The sequence below is a fragment of the Lucilia cuprina genome, chromosome 2 (genome assembly GCF_022045245.1).
Source record: "Lucilia cuprina isolate Lc7/37 chromosome 2, ASM2204524v1, whole genome shotgun sequence".
Classification (NCBI taxonomy): domain Eukaryota; kingdom Metazoa; phylum Arthropoda; class Insecta; order Diptera; family Calliphoridae; genus Lucilia; species Lucilia cuprina.
In genome coordinates, this window is record NC_060950.1 from 38989509 (window position 1) to 39007300 (window position 17792).

Consider the following 17792-nt stretch of genomic DNA (forward strand, 5'->3'; position numbering starts at 1 on the left):
AATTTTGTTAATTTTGTAAAAAAGTTTATTGCTTTTTTATAACATTGTTAAGTTTAATTTGCCTATTTCTCTACGTAGATCCTTTCGGTTCTCTCGAGCCACAAAAAATCCGCAAATCTGTATACCGAGAATATCTTCATCTGTTTTGGGAAGGTCGTTTTTGGTCCGTATTGCGCGGTTGTGGAATGTTCTACCTTACCCGTTGCGTATTTTTTCTCATTCCAATAATGTATTTCGTTTAAAACTCATGCAGTACTTTTCTGGCACTACTTCCTGAACTGTGTCGATCTGTCAGTTATAATTTTATTCGCAATATTTAAAATAGTAATTAATGACATATGACTCTGACAAAAGCTTTTATTGATATGAAAATTGAAATGATCTGCTGAAATTTGTTATTCACTGGGGCAAATGAAATGATGTATATGTTTTCTATTTCTTTGGTATTGATAATTATTTTAGTTATTTTATTGATTTATACTATATACATATTTGCCAACATTATTATTAATTAAAATAATTTTAAATATTATCATACCATTTTATTTCTCTATTTAATTTTCATTTATTTTTCTACTATATATACATATGCATATATATTTCTCTCTACTTACTAGGAAATATTGATTGAATTTACCCTGGAGTAAAGTTTTTATACGCTCTCATGTTGGTTTTCTTTTTAAAAATAAATGTAAAAATTAAATTTTTTTAGTACAGGATAACGTCATTGTTGTTCAGACTGAGTCCTGCATATCTGATGTGTAATGGAGCAATCTCAATATAAGTACTTACTTGAGTTATATGTACTTGTGTTTTATTTTATTTACCATATAAATAAACGATGGTATCAATAGCTTTGCTTACCCATTAATTATACATTTATACGTTGTTAATTATATAGTTATAAGCTATTTTATGACTCTTATAAATTGTATAAATATTTTTATTTCTTTACATTTATTAAATAGTATTAATCATTAATTGCTTCTGAATGGGACCTTATGTGTATTTGTTTATATTTTCAATTTTACTGGCTGGGGAGCCTGAATGAATAAATATATGTAACAAATTAATAAATATATATTAAGCATATATCAACCTTTATAATATTTTTAAGGCGTATATTTTACTATGTAATATTGTTATTTTGGCCAAAGTGGCTTTATATTACTGAATAAATAAATAAATAAAATACAGTTAACGTTTTAGTCGTTAAATAAATAATAGTTCTTTTTGACTCCCAAAGTTTGTTGGCTAGTATTAAAAAACTGAAATTGCCAGGTCATCCCACGTTGGTTGGGAGAGAGCCCCCCGACAGGAAGTTGGAGCCCCGAACAAATTACAAATCCGAAGTATTATATGGTCTCCACCATTTTAAATTTACATTTAAATTTCTTGTTCAAGTTTAACATGGTTTAAACTTGAACAAGAAATTCAAAAGTGTAAACAGCTGATGCAAAAAAAAATTATACAATTTTTTGAAAATAAACATTAAAATGTTTCATTTATTGATAAGTATAATTTATGGGGACTATATATTATATTGTTTTGTTTTAAATTACAATTGTCTTCATCTTTTTTATAAAATATGCATCGTTTTGATAACAAATAGTGACGTTTTCTGTAGTTTTGTATAGCAACACGTCGAATTTTACTCTTATACTCAGAAACATCAAATGAAATAAACATCAGACTAAATTTAATTTAATTTATTTTTAAATTAACTAATCTGATTATTAATTGGCATTTGATCACCAACCCAAAAACCCGCTCTAAAAGTAGTAAATCATTAGAAGTTACAATTAAAGGGAAAATATCGCAAATAATCGTTTAAACACCCTTCATAACATAAACCTAAAGGAGCGAATAATAGACTCTATGGAGGCCTAGGCATATTTCTTTGAATTAGAGGCAACATAAATATTAGAATGTTATTATTATTACATTATTAACAACATAAAACATTACTGGAAAACTGAAATTTGATTTTAAGCTGGTTTAAACAACGAATGATTTTTTGATTATTCCACCTTTAAAGGCCTTTACGGAACAAAGTATAACTAAAGTACACGTAGTTTATGTATATTATGAAAAAATTAAATGCATGGCAAATAATAAGTTTGACTTTTTTATTTTTTAAATGTTGCAATTATTTATTTGTATTAAAAACAAAAAATATATAGAATCCCTATCAACAAACGGTTGTTAATATAAAAATAGAAGATTTTAAAAACTAAATCTTATTAATATAATAATTTACTTTGCAACTTATGTTAAGCTCCTTTGAAGGCGACATTGCAATTCCTTTAAAGATTGTTGCATTCTTTCAGTTCCAGGTTTCTGATAGCACAAATTTAAACATACCGATACCATATCTTGAGCTTTTCCAATTATTCGACGTCTATTTTTAATGTTAAATAAAATGAAAAACAACATTACATATTCACAATCTGTTAAATTTAGATATTATTACTTACTTTGATCTGGACCATATTGCATGGGCATTATTTGCCAAAAGAGTAACCACTCTTATAGAAGATTGAACTAAATGCCACTCGTTGCCTTCATTTGCCCATATGCGTTCATTAATTGAAATCATCCTGAATTAAAAATATTTTTTAAATCTTTTAAACATAAGTTCAGAAATTGTTCAATGGCTTTTGTTTTTTATCGTTTGCTTGCTCGCTCACATTGCTGAGTACAAACTATATTAGATGTTAAAGTGTATAAAACTCACCTCGAATAATATTCCATAAGTAACTCCACATCGATATTCATGGCGACTAATTTATCTGGTACAATACCTTCAGATAAACGCAACTGACATGCCTTTATTTCTAGTTCTCTTATAATGAAAGCAAGTGGAAAGCAGTGGCCCGATTCCCCAAATTCCTTGAAAAGTGTTTCAATTTTTGAAAACAATCGCGTACTTCTTTCTTGCATTGAGCCTGTACCTTCGACTGATTTATTTATGATTTGACCCCATACAGATTCAATTAGCAAAGGATCGTTATGATGCGAACAGTTAAGAATAGTTAATTTGCACTCCCACAAATCAAATGGATCCGCAAAATTCTCGTACAATTGTGTAATATCATATAAAATTTTGTTTAAATTTTCAACAGCTTTATTAGCATCGTTATTAGTTAGTGCTAAAGCTGAGACAGCATCTAAGACAGTTTTTTGAACACGAGCGATTTCTAGCTGAAATTGTAAGATATATATGTATTCTGTGAGATATATATATATATATATATATATTATAATATATATATATATTATATAATATATATATTATATATATATATATATAATATATATATATATTATATATATATATATATATATATATATATATATATATATATATTATATATATATATATATATATATATATATATATATATATATATATATATATATATATATATATATATATATATATATATATATATTACTATTATTATATAATATAAATAACCTTATCCTCTAGTTCCTTGAGTAGGACGCCATTTGTTATTGAATAACCAACTCCATCGTTTCGCATGCACATTACTGCTCTAGCCAAATACTCAATTCTTTGTATTAGCGGAATACCATCACTCTGAGTAGATGCTAAATTATCTAAAATACGTGCAGCCTGTGCATGATGACCATTTTTCTCATAATACTTCCATAATAAATCGATCAAATTTAAATTATCTGGATTTCGTACAACATTTCTTCGTAGAAATTCGCCCAGAGTCTGCTCTGTTAATGATAGTAGCTCAGAAAGCATATCGTGCGCCATTAACCATTCATAAGCACAGACATGTAAAATCGGATCTTTTATTTGTACAGATATACCAACAATTTTCATAATCTGGGCATTGACACTCAACTCTTGTTTATTGCATATTTGCTGAGAAAACTCTTGGTTTGCATTGGCATTGCAAACGGATTGGTATACATGATCCATCATCAGTTTTACTTCCTTATAACAATTTAGGCTTGAAAATGAAAATGGGTCATATATATAAATAATTTCATTAGTTTTTATTATACATTTTCTTAATGAACCAAATTTTGGTTTCGAAAAAATATATAAAAAATGTTATGTATTTATTACCGTGCAGCATATGCAGCATATCCTTCACGATCCTCTTCTGGTTCGTCGCTTTGGTAAAAGTGTATACCAAATTCTTCAGGATCAATTTTAAATGCACATGTAGATGTCAACTCTATAACACCTTCAAAAAAGCCACTCAGTACAAACTAAAAAAAGTCAAATTAAGCATAATTAAATAAATGTTATACCTTAAATAGAAAGATAATAATAGAAAAAAAAAACGAGGACACAGAAATAAATTATGTGATATTAGACTTTTTTTCAGTTAAAGAGAGACTATCAAATTTCGAATACGAATGTTTCGAGATAAATAAAAAAATCTTTTCGTAAGTGCCAAATTACCTGCTGACAAATATTTTGTAAAGGTAAATTCGGAGCTGCATCTTTGCATAGTTGTAGTGCTGTTCTTAACTTGTCCTGTTTTTCTTCAAGATTGGTACAATTTTTAGAATTCATCAATATTTCCGTGGCCTTAAATGAGACAGCATCCTCATGACGGTATAAATTGGGACATTCGTCACGGAGTTTTGAAGATATTGTGCTAACTGATGCGTTATCCTTTAAATAAGAATTTATTAAGGCTACAATCAAAAGCGCACACGACTCAGAACGAGATAAAATTAAATCGCGAAAAGTGCACGATAATAGAACTGATTGTTGCTCTTTTAATAATTGGCTGGCTAAAACTTGGAATTGATGTTCGCATAAAATTTTCCACAATGCTATAACTTCACAAGTATGCTCTAATAATGAAAAAAAAAAACACTTAGTAAACATTATCTTATATCAGTCTGAAAACATTACTTATAAAATAATTCAATGCAGTCAATGAACGCTTTTCTTCAGTTTGAGCTTGTTCTGCAGCATTCATTTGTGGGTCATTTGTATGCATATTTGTGTTATTTTGCATCAAAAGTCCATATCCATTTGAGAGTGTGCTTTGATTATTAAAAGCTCTCATTGTACCTTAAAAATGTTGTAAGTTTAACTGAAATCTCTATCAACACATATTTAACAAGTATTAATCTTACATGATAAATCATTAACGGAGTTTGCATCCAAGAAATTTTTAAGCGCATACAAATCTTCAAGAATAAATGTACAATCCGCCTGAGTTAATTTACTATTTAGATTCTCATCCACACAACGAATTTTCCATATAGGTCGTAATAGACGCGCGACATATATATAAAGACCATCATGTTTGGAAGAATAAATAATGGTATTCATATCGTTAACTGGTGCAATACCAGATCCAATGAATGAATTTTGATTGTAAACTAAAGTAAAATAAAGTAAATATAAAAACAAAATATTTAATAAAATTCCATCTAAAAAAAAAAAAAAACAATATATTTTATAATTGTATGTCCTTCACCATTGTGGGATGCATTTTAAAACTTTTCTTAATTTAGAAACTTTAAATATGAATTCATATATAATATTTCATAATCAAAATCAAAAGAATATGGGATGTACTTTGAATGATACTAGAAAGTACATCTTTTTTAATGAATTTTTTATGTACAAATTTATGAGTTTTTGAGAAATTGTAAAAAAAAAAATATTTTATATATAATTTTACTATTTTTATATTTGTTCTTTGTGGCTCATTAAAAGTGGCTCTTGTTAGAGAAAATCTATTTTTGGAAAAAAATTGTATACAATTCATGAAAATGTAGATTTTAACACGGTTTAACTACGTTATCTAGTTTAATACATACTTGGACTTAGGGGATACTGCGTATGTTGTATGGGGCTTTGTATTGGTGTATTTTGAAGTGTACGATTTCCTAAGCCACCGCTTCCAGTGTTTGGCATTGGTGTAGATATAAACATCTGTGGTGTGTTGCGTTGGTCCATGCCCATAGAATTATTAAGGTATGGACGCTGTCCTTGCAAACCTGCCATTATTTGCATTTGATTAGAAAATGTTGGCTCTCCACCATATAACAAAAACGCCTGCGCCGCCCACATTGCTAAATCGGTTCCACGATATTGTTCGGAACATGTTAAAAGCAAAGCTGTAGCACAAGCTTCACGATCACCTTGGGCCTGAAGATTAGTAGAATTTATGTTAAATACAATATCAACACTGACATGATTTATTAGGGTAATAAACTATTATTTCCTTAGTAAATAACGAAATAAATCTTTTGTTTTACCTGGAAGAATGCTTTGACTGCATCATGATGGGGTCCATGGCAGGCTATAAGTAGTTGTTGCAAAATATCCACAGGTTTTAAAAGTGAAATAATGTGTGCTCCTTGATTAGTTAATAAAACTACTTTTTTAGGCTTTTGCGCTTTTCGAAGTATTGATTGTAGTTGTGCTTTACACCGATCGGGCATCTCTGCTAAACTCCAGACAATACCATCTAACGGAATAACCGTTGTCGATTCAGTTAAATAGGGACGATGTGGAAAAGGTGCTGAACTTATAGACCACAAAATATCCTGATCTTGTTGGGGCGTTGAAACCATCAGTAAGGTGCCTTCATTATAATGGGCAGAATGAACTTGTTTCGGCTTATTAATGGTGGTATTAGGAGTATATCCGGGCGGTAGCCTCACATGTAAAAGATATAAACCTTGTTGCCTTCTTTGTTCAGTTGCTGAACTATGTGGAGAAGTTTGACTCGGCAATGGGCCCGTCGCGTTACCTACAGGTGTTGGTTTTGTAGGGGAGTGTTGATTCATCGACATCTGTGTTTGGTTAAGAGGACTTTGATGAATATTAGAATTTTGGAATCCTACTAGCGGATTGGTTGCAAAAAATAAACGAACGCCACATTGAGTTATTGCTAATAAATGAAGATTTTGACAATCATCCGCAGATAATGGGCATATTGATTTAATATTCTTAAACACTGCTGGATCTACGGTTCTTAAATGTAGAAAAGTATAAATAGTGGCTTGATGCATAACAAACGATATATTAAAAAGACTTACTTTATTATGTTTCCAGCACATTGAGAAATTTCATTCTGCGTTACCTTAGCTATCCGACGCATAGTGCTACAATCCTGTCCCATTTCCCATGCCTCTATTGAACCTTTTTCGGTCAAGACATATAGCAATTGACGGCTACTATCTATTGCCAAACGAACAATTGGATCATTTTCCTAGTAAAGTACCAAAAGAAACATGATATTAAAAACTAACAACATAGGTATAGGAAATATATTTACCGAAAATACTTTTAAGAAACTTGGAACAATGTATGAAACGATGCCCTGCGAATGATTTACTTTTTTACATCGTTTTCCGAACCAACTTGACTCTGCTTGATAAGATATTTCGTAAAGGCAACCATCGCGTCCACCCAAAAAAATTCTACCATTATCACTTCCCATAACAACGTTTATCGAAACGTTATCTGTGCTCAATATGAAGATTGGTTTGTTCATCAACTGCATTTCTTCAAAAGTTGCCGTGCTCTGAATGTTTCGTGTTGGTGAAGATATAGTTTTCGTTGTGTCTCCAAAGGTAACGCCTATAAAAGTAAGTTTTTTACATTTATATTCAACAAAATATGTATATAAAATGTTAACTTAATAAAATCTGACTAAAAGTGATTAATTGACACATTACCTAAAACAATTATTTCAATTGGTGTAGTAAGTATTAAGAGATATTTAACATCATTGATAAAAACTCCAGGTTTTGGTTTGACCAAACCAACACTTATAATTAGATGACTTAATCCATCGTAATATGCAACATCACGAGACTGTTCATATGTCCAAATCTGAAATAAAAAATATACATATAATATACAAAATTATAAAGTACACATTTTAAAATATTTTTTTAACATACATATATTTCTGAATCAATAGTTAACCATGCTCTACCAATCTCCGGAAAAAGACCCATCATACAGTGACATTTGATATCTAAAATATAAATAAAATGTAAATCTCGATAAAGTTCAATTAAGGTATAAATGAAATATAAAATACAAAAATAAAAAAAATATAGGATTCTATTCTTGCATATTATTTCATCAAGGCTACTACACAAAATGGATGTCCACCAACGTCTTGTGTTTTTTCTTTATATCCAATATCTTCATGCTAAATATTAACATTTTATTAAAATAGTTTAAAATAAGTTTTTTTAAGTATTTTATATACATAATTTTTTTTGCTTCCATTTAATTTTTTTTTTTATATTTTTACTAAAAATATTTACCCTTACAGGCTATTGCATATTGCAGCTTATAGTCAACAATATATGTATTTCGTATTTAATATATTTCGCTACAACTCGTTAACATATTAATACCAAAATATTTTCCTACACAAATTATTCAAGCCTCACAACACATGCTAGCAGAAATATTCTCTTACAGCAGATAATATACATGTGACAATGATCACATGAAATAAGACGACTAGACGTTTTTTAGTCCCGAATTTGATACTTTTTCTAAAATATTTAGCCTAGTAACATAATTTTGACTAAATTTATGTACTTTTTCATTCTTCTAATTGTACTTTTTCGTTTTTCAAATTTATTCACATGATAATATTAGATATTTAACGTTAAAAATAAAAACATTTAAAAATGTTAAATCAATTAACATTTTCTATACTAATCAAAATTTTGTATGTATTTAATTCATAGCTGTAAAATAATGATTAATAATCGTAATCATTATTAATTAAATTATTTTTATTAAGTAGGTAAAATTAATGATTAATTAACGATTATTTTCAATTTTTTTAATTAATTGTTGATTACGATTAAAAATAATCTAAAAATAATCAGGGATTAATTGGAATTAATGAAAATAATTAAAAAAAAATCAAAATTAATAAAAAAATTAGTTGATTATTTTTAAGGATTAATTTTGATTATTTTTCATATATTTAGTATAATTTCCTCCCAAAAAAAAGCTTTAAGAAAAATTTAATTATTTTTCCGGCAATCCGCTAAAAACTACGTATTTTTGAGACCCATTTCGAAAAGATTGCAGTAATTTTTTTCTAATATCTTTTACTGAGATCAAATTTTCAATCCAAATAAACTTTATAAATATATTATTTTCAATAAAATAGTCATATAATCGAATACTGAGTAACTTGAAAAACAGTTTTTCATTACACGTAAGGTAAAACGATAGAGAATTGTACCAAATAAATTTAAATTAATCAAAAATAATCAAAATTAATGCTTGAAAATAATCAAATTAATTATTTGATTAATTCTGATTATTTTTGATTATTTCCATTAATTTAATTTAATTCTGATTATTTTTAGATTAATTTTAATCGTAATCAATTAATAATCAGAATTTTTATACCAGAAAATTAAATAATCATTACGATTATTTTTGAAAAATAATTTAATTGATTAATAATCGTAATTGAAATTATACAGCTATGATTTAATTTTAGTTAGCGCACAACAGTCCCGATTGAGGCCTAGGTGTATTTCTTCGGATTTGATGTATTACGTCCTCCTTTTAAACTAATTAACTATCATAACCAAAATCAAAGCCAGACAGGCTGTGTAGTCTTTGGGTAGAAAAGTACGCGGTAAGCTTGTATAACATTTTTAGTAACATGTTTTTGGGTCTCTTGTAGTTTACCGATTTAGAAAAAAAACAGTTTTAGAGATAATTGATTCACCAAAAAAATTGGCCTAATTACTGGGCTGACATGCCAACTTTTTACATAAATATTTTTAAATGGAATTTATGTACTTTTTGACATAGTGTTTGCACTGATACATACATATCGTCACATGAAATTCGAAAAGGCGTAACAACCAAAATATTTAAAATCAACTTTTGGATTGAAAATTGTCCACTGCATCAAAATACATGTTGTCGCAAATTTTTAAAACTATATACAAAGTAGTAAAAAAGCTTCTAATATTTTTTTAATAAAAGTAATTAAGTGAATATAAATTCATGACAATATCTAATCGTTATCGTTTCTCCCTTTATGGAATAAATTTTCCTTTTTGCATTTTTGGTTTATTGCGCAAATTACATATACGGATCTGATGATATTAACAATCGGTTGATTAAATCTGTGTTATTAGAAATTCAGGAAGACTTTATGAAGTTACGAACGTCTTTATTTCATGTCTCTGAAGCCTCTTTACTTTTAATATATTTTTGTATGCGGAATTTTGTTGTTTATCATAGAATTTTAATATTGCTTGAATGTTATGAATTTTCACGCGCTTTTAGCAAACTTAATATAATTTTCTGTGTGAAATACCATTACGTTAATGAAACAATAACAATTTAATTATGACTTAAAAATTTTGGAATATGTATATGACGACCAAAAAACCTATCCAATGCATATTTCGAATTTAATACTTTTCTAAATAAGAATTACACTACAATTTCTTTCTTTTGTTTTTACCCGTTCATCTAGAAATTTATTTTTTTGATATAGAATATGGATGAATATTCTAAGGCATATTTTTTTACCTTGTAATATTGTTATTTTTGGCCTCATAGGCTTTATATTACATGAATGGAATAATAAATAATAAATCCAAAGGTCGCAAGTGGCCGCAGGTAAGATTTTCAATAAAGTTTAAACGCAATATTAGTTTACAATAGACCAATATCATTTTTAAAGCTGCAATCGGTTGCAGTTATAAGATCTGGTTCATTAACATATACAATTTGTACATAATTTAAAAGTAATAAACATGATACTTAAAATTAAGCTTTTAACTAAAATGGTGCCGAACTATTTTTAGATTACCTAATTATGTACAGGAAAAAAATTAGCATTATCTCAAATATTTGAAACAATATTATCAATCAATGTTAATATGTACCTATAAATTTCAAGTAAATTAAAATATCTATATAATTAATAGGAAAGGCGATTTTTTGTGACTCCTAGCTAAAAATATATCATTTGAAATGATTTCGCTCCCATAATATATATACAGTATTGTTCGAAACCTAAGCAACTTTTTTGGCAATGTATACAAAGTGCTATATTTTCTATTTTAATTGATTTATTCAAAATTATATAATTGATAATAATAATAACATTATGTGTCTACATTATACTAACAACAACAAAAGTTTAATTCCATATCGCTGTGAGCTACAAGAAAATAATAACTGAATTAACTCCATAAACAGCTGTTCGAAACTTAAGCAACTTTTTGATCTTCTTATGAAAATCTTTGGTCCTTTTGAGTTCCAAACACCTTCATGGAATAGATTAGTTACTAGTGTAGTTCGTAATTAATCCCAAGCGGATTTTAAGCCATTTGAAAGCTGCAATGTTTTCTAAAACTGCGAGTTTCGACCCAGCGCTTCAGAATGCCGAGCAGCACCTCTAAGGGACTTGAGTCGGGAGATTTTGATGGACACTCAAATAATTTGGGTCGCATTACTCGATAACTACTCTTAGATCAACTTTGCCAAAGTTTTGGCAAAAGAAAGTTGTTCTTGGTGTCTCGCCGTGGAAAGATTAAAAAAACAAATTTTCCATTATTGATTCCCTTCGCGGAATTACGAATTATGACATTACGACTCTAGACTTCAAACACCTTTAATAGAATTTCCAACTAGGAATGATTGGCTTGTATCCGGTAGGCTGCTTGAGAAGTGTGTAGTCTTCACTGACGGATCCAAGATGGATACCGACACTGGGCACTGCTAATTAAGAAAATTTGTATGTAAATCGGATAATTGTATACAGGACTACTGCAGGATGTGCGAGGATGAGGAGGAAGTAGAAGAAGTCGAGCACATTATTTGGCATGTGCTAGGATACAGAGTATCAGGCTGAAATGGCTAGGGAATAGGTTCTACGATGAACTGGGGAGAAATTGCGGGACTTAATTTTGAAGCGAATTTATTTTGACTGATGCACAGGATAACACTTGTGTGCTCCGTGTACCCTTAAAAAGAAAAATATACCACAGTAATAGTAAGATTTTCATGAATACGATTAATTTAAATTCGAAAGTTAGTAGAAACGTATTAGTTTAGTTTAAAAGGGTTGTATATTAATGTATACATCCACTTGGAGACCCAAAGGACCATTGTGAATCTCTTTAATAAAGAACAAGGAGAAAACAAAAGAAGACAGAAGAGAAGAGTGATGAGAAGAGTGAGATTTCCCCTCCAAAATGATAACAGAAAAAGGAAGTGGTAATAGAAGGGAAATCCTTAATTGTCTGTTATTTGAATATCCAAAAAATTCCCCTAATGAAGCCCATAATGTTGCCTAGGTTGCACCCTGCTACATCTCCTAGTTCATCGTGGAATCCTTTACCTAGACATTTCAGTCTCAGACTCTGTAATTTGGTACAATGGCATAAAATATGCCCTACTGTCTCTAGTTCCTCTTCGTCCTCACACAACCTGCAAAAATCCTGTTTGTTACCGACCCCATAACGTATTATTTATATAATACTTTGAAGATCCTAAAGGAAAAAATAAAATTACCCAAAGATAATTTGAAATCACCCCTTGCGATGGAATCGAAATATATTTTGGACAGATTTAAAAAGGTCAGTTTATTTAATTTTGATATGATCCGTATAGCCGTACAAAGACTTTCCAACACTGGATATTGTATCCAATGTACTATGAATATCATTGAATATGGTAGAGGATACGTAAGGGTTGGGGTTATTTTTTCTTGTTTTAAACATGAACTCTATTTTGGATTGAGAACAAATTGGGCTGTCATAGTTATGCTGAATGAGAAATATACTTTTTAATGAGATGGCCACTATTGTGTACTCAAAAAGAAATTTGTTACATGTAATGTAATTTATTGAAATTACATTACAATATCTTTATACGTACATAAATATCTTCTGATCATTAAGACTATATTTTATTAATATTAAATAAAATATATTACTCGAATATGATTTTTTTTAAAACCCTTGTAAAGTATTACAAATAGCTATCTAAAATAGGATTAACAATTTTGTGATACCTAGGTGCATATTCGAAAACACTACAATCTAATCAACTGGAACACTTTGTAAAGTATTACATGTGAGAGATTAAAATCACTGCAATGAAAGTCTTAATAAAAAACTTACGTTTAAAATGCTCCAAAATTTCAGGAGGTATAGGAATTTTATTGATGGTTTGCAATTGGTTTAGCTGCTTGTGACCCATGGACAAACTTGACAGTGTCTGGTAGTCGTAATCATTAAGACCACTTGCCGTTGCCATTCCATGTTGATTTATGCCGGTCATCTTTGGTACAGACAATTTTATAATTTTCAATTGGATTTAATAGAGAAAAAGAAAATATATACCTCCAGAAGTCCTGGTGAACACAAATCTTTAGAATCATGCTTTTCCAACATGCTTCCGGCTACATCCAGTAAGTCGAGTTGGCCACTCATTTGTGTTATATTCATTTTGTTGATTTATTAGGACAATTTTTTAACTTAATTACTTTACTTAACTATTTCTTTAAATTGTACGAAAGAAGTAATTCTTGTATTAATAAAATTACTATACCTCCTTTAATTCTGTTTGATACGCGCGTTTTTGACAGAGCAAGAAGATCAGAGCCCTGCGCCGACAAATATTAACAGCGGCGACGGCTTAAACTCGACTGTTAGCCGGCTAAAGGTGGAGGTCCACACCATGCGTTCTATGCTTTCTCGCATTCTACGCGTCTGTCAAAAAAGTAGAATCAATGTATTTATGTTGAAAGTTGCAAGTACAAAAGCGTAGAATGCCTTGACGCGTAGAAGACCTATAAAACGGTGATAAGGTATCGGTATTTTGACTTATTTCGGTGGATTTAGTGTTATCAGTATATAGGGATATTTTGGTAATGGTATTTTAGCGGTAACGGTAGTGTACTAAAAATATATTTTATTTATTTATTCATTAACAAAAAAAAACAATTTGGCCAAAATAATATAACATACATAGTTATGTCTGTTCTGTAAACTGAATCCGAGAAAATTTCTCGTTTAAAGGCGAATTTTACATAATTTTTCTCGTTTTAAAACCGAGTATATAAATATAGTCTGGAGTAAATCGAACGTAATTTTATTCTAATAAATTAAATAATTAATTTTTCTATTTTTGTGACTTTTAAAACAATTCGATTTGCAGAACACCAAATTCGGTTTTAAAAGTTTATCGGTTTCAGAACACTAATTTAATAAAATTAATATCCCATTTACACATACACGAAATCTATTGCTTATGAGATTTCGAGCTAATACCCCATTTACACATGACCGAAATCTACTAGATTTCATTTAAAATCTCTTTACTTTACGTTTATACTTACTTTTTTGACATTAAGGAAGATTTCATTTTTGCTAATAATTCTTGAAATTGTGTTTAATTGAAAAATTAGAAGAAGAAATAAGATATTTATTAAAATTTTATTTTTAATAAAAAAATTATATTTATGGCGCCAAACGGTAACAAAGTTCTACGGTAAAATAAAATTTTCTTATGGTGGAAAATATTATCAAATATTATTACAAATATTTTTTGATTACATGAAATTTTAACAATTTTTACCAATTTTACAATAAAATCTACATTTGTTTTAATAAAGGAAACTCTTTTGTTAGTTTTTTATTATTAAAATGAATTTATACAATCACAAATGTATTATAAACCAAAATTAAAAATTTTTTATCTTTGGGATTTTAAAATTTTTCTATTCATTTGTCAAAAATTTATGTAGCTCTATGAGCTAGTAAAATTTTATTCATCTCATATCTATCAAAAATTTACATTTTCAAGTAAATTGTTACCGATTGGCACACACTCTAAATATAACATTAACTTTTCATTCATGTTTTTCAATTAATAAAAATTTTTTGACATTTTAATTTTTTGTTTCTTTTTTCTCTTTTTTCTTGTGAAGCGTCGTATCTTTTAGTATTATTTTGGAAAAAACAGAGTTGAATTACTAAAAACAACTAGATTTTGAGTAGATTTTAACGAAATCTAGTTACAAAGTAGATTTTGTTTTGTATGGGAAATCTAAAGATTTGGCTAGAAATCTCTTATGTACTAGATTTTGTGTATGTGTAAATGGGGTATAAGTGTAAATACCTAAATATTCAATAAATTTTATGTTACAAAACTATCAAATGTGCTCCTCAGCCGTAAAATAATAAGTTTGTTAGGGATAATGAAAACCAGAACAACATCAATTTAAAATATCAGAAATAGATTGAAAATATTTCAACATTTTTAATTTGAAAACATTATTAGAGTTATTATAACTCTAAAGGCAGACTTCCTATTTTAGCCGTAAATCTAAAAATTTTATCTAAATTGACACATTCATATCTGTTCTGTAATCCGAAGGCCTCCATTGGGCCTGTTGTGTACTCTACAATTGTATTGAAAAACGGTAGAAAATTTATTTAATTTATTAAAATAAAATTAAATTCGATTTACTTTCTACTAGATTTGTATACTCGGTTTTAAAACGAGAAAAATCGTTAAATTGTATATCCTTAAAGTATTTTAATGCACATCGGATTTTTGCATTTTACAAAAAGAAAGCTTTAATTTGACACTATTATTTTTTTCGCAAATCGTATGGCGCAATAGATGTCTGAAGAAAAAGGAAATTAAATTTTGCAAAAATTTTAAATTAACATAAAAAGTTTGCATAAACAATTTTTTAATGAGCATTTGACCCAGATGAGTTAATTATAATGGTATTAAATTTACGCGAATTACAACTGTATTCGTAAATAGCTATGCATGTCACATTCAAAAATTTCATATTTTTAAAAAATTGTACGCCTATTCTTGGCAAGATTGTAAAGGTCCTACTCTGTCCTTAGATCTGACATCAAAAAGATATACCTTACCCCGTCTCTATATTAGCAAATATTTGTCACTTCACTTGGCAAAATGTCGGAAGAAAAATTGTCAGTTTTTTGTTTTTGTTAATACATAGAAGTAACAAAATGCTGAACTCACAGATAATTTTATTGAAATAATTTTAAAATTTTATAAAAACAATTAAAATTAAAAGCAAATTTTGTAAATAAACCCTGATTTCACTAAAACTTATGTTAAAAATCAATTTTAATTGCCAAAAACAATATTATAAACAAATTTTACAATAAAATTACGTTTCTTATCAAGACAACGTTGTCTAAACAATTGTTTAGACAACACTGTCATAACGGCGTTATAACGCTAATAAATGCCATCTGTACCTGCTAATTTTTTTATCATGATTACAATTAACGTTTAAATTACTACACCCATTAAATACCGTTACTAAGAATACATATTTGATTTTGCTCATATAACAAAAAATTAAATAAAAGGAAGGTTTAAACCATATAGTATATATAGGCGAAACTGAAGCGGTTTAAAAAAAAATTATTCTCTTCACACAGACGAGCTTTGAGAGAATAAAACAAACTTGTGAGAACTAAACGCACTCACTAAACTTCAAGGATATTAGCACTTATTAGTTTTTCTTATCACTTAAACTTAACGTTTATTATTTTTTGTAACACTTTTTATTTATTTAAAACCCTGAAAATAATTTATATTTTACAAACATTTCATTTTAATTAAAACTGAAAAAAATAAAGTTGTACATTTCGTATTGAAAATTAAAAAAAGTATTTTACATACTTTTTTTTCATTTTGCATTAGTGCAGAAAAAATGACGTGCTTATAATATGTTTTACGATAAAATATCTTTTCCAAAAAATAATAAACTAATATTTTCATTCACTAGCATATAAAACTCCATTAATAACACACAAAAAATAACGAAAAAAGATGCATTTAGTGCCTTTTGAATAACTGTGTTTATTTTTGTGCTTCTACTAATACATTCTCACCAGTTAGGTCTTTGACAGGGGTCTTATGTCCTTGACAATTAGTTTCGCCTATATACTACTATGTGACTGTAACTTTTAATTCCGATTTCTAATCATAGTGGTTAAGAAAAGCTTTAAGGTCTTTAATATAATAAAAATAAAAAATTTAAGACTAAAATTATTAAAAATAAAGAGATTTATTATAAACTGAATTAAAAAACGGTGCAGGAAGTGGAGCTGAGAATATACAGTTAGGAGTTTAATCTATCTGTGGTAATATGAATACATATTAACTTTTAATTTTTATATTTCAATATTTATATGTATTTCTATACAGACAATTTATTTCCACAAATTAAAAGGAGCATAAGAGGATTTTACATTCTGTGAGGTATGTAAAATGGTGAAGTGATAGTTAATTTATGTATATGCTTACTATGTATATTAATAAAATTAAAAATATATATCTTAAAATGTTAATAAATTGTGTTTTATTATAAATTGGCATAGCCGTCAGATTTGACGGATAAATTCATCAAGTGTGATTGGTCAACTGTGATGGATATATCCATAAAGAATGATTAGTCAATCGTGACTAACATTTCCATCATCCTTAATTGGTAAAAATCAAAAGAGTGAACAGCTCAAATATATGTTTTAAAATCGGTAGAATTCATAAGTGCAAGGGAGATGCAAGATCACATGTACACAAAAGTTTCCATCAAATTTTTCATACTGCCCTTAAGAACTTGATAGAAACTTTGTTCTACGCAATGATCGATATTTCCTTCACCAGTGTCAGTCAAATGAACGGCCAAATGACTGTCACTGTTCTTGTAGGGTATATACTACAATATCACATAAGGTATTTTCAG

The 17792-nt window shown here is 28.4% G+C and overlaps 1 protein-coding gene across 1 annotated transcript; it reads right to left on the reverse strand.

Moving 5' to 3' along the window:
• Positions 1-950: 950 nt before the first annotated feature.
• On the reverse strand, positions 951-13653 carry LOC111681431 (nuclear pore complex protein Nup154). The gene is made up of 16 exons (XM_023443202.2): positions 13390-13653; positions 13168-13327; positions 7930-8006; positions 7702-7858; positions 7299-7603; positions 7060-7232; positions 6274-6994; positions 5833-6163; positions 5140-5388; positions 4913-5074; positions 4451-4851; positions 4109-4254; positions 3482-3989; positions 2738-3204; positions 2478-2600; positions 951-2401 (listed from the first exon to the last, which is right to left on the reverse strand). Exons 1-16 carry the CDS (start codon positions 13492-13494, stop codon positions 2269-2271), a joined length of 4218 nt encoding a protein of 1405 aa, XP_023298970.2. The 5' UTR covers positions 13495-13653; the 3' UTR covers positions 951-2268.
• Positions 13654-17792: the final 4139 nt, after the last annotated feature.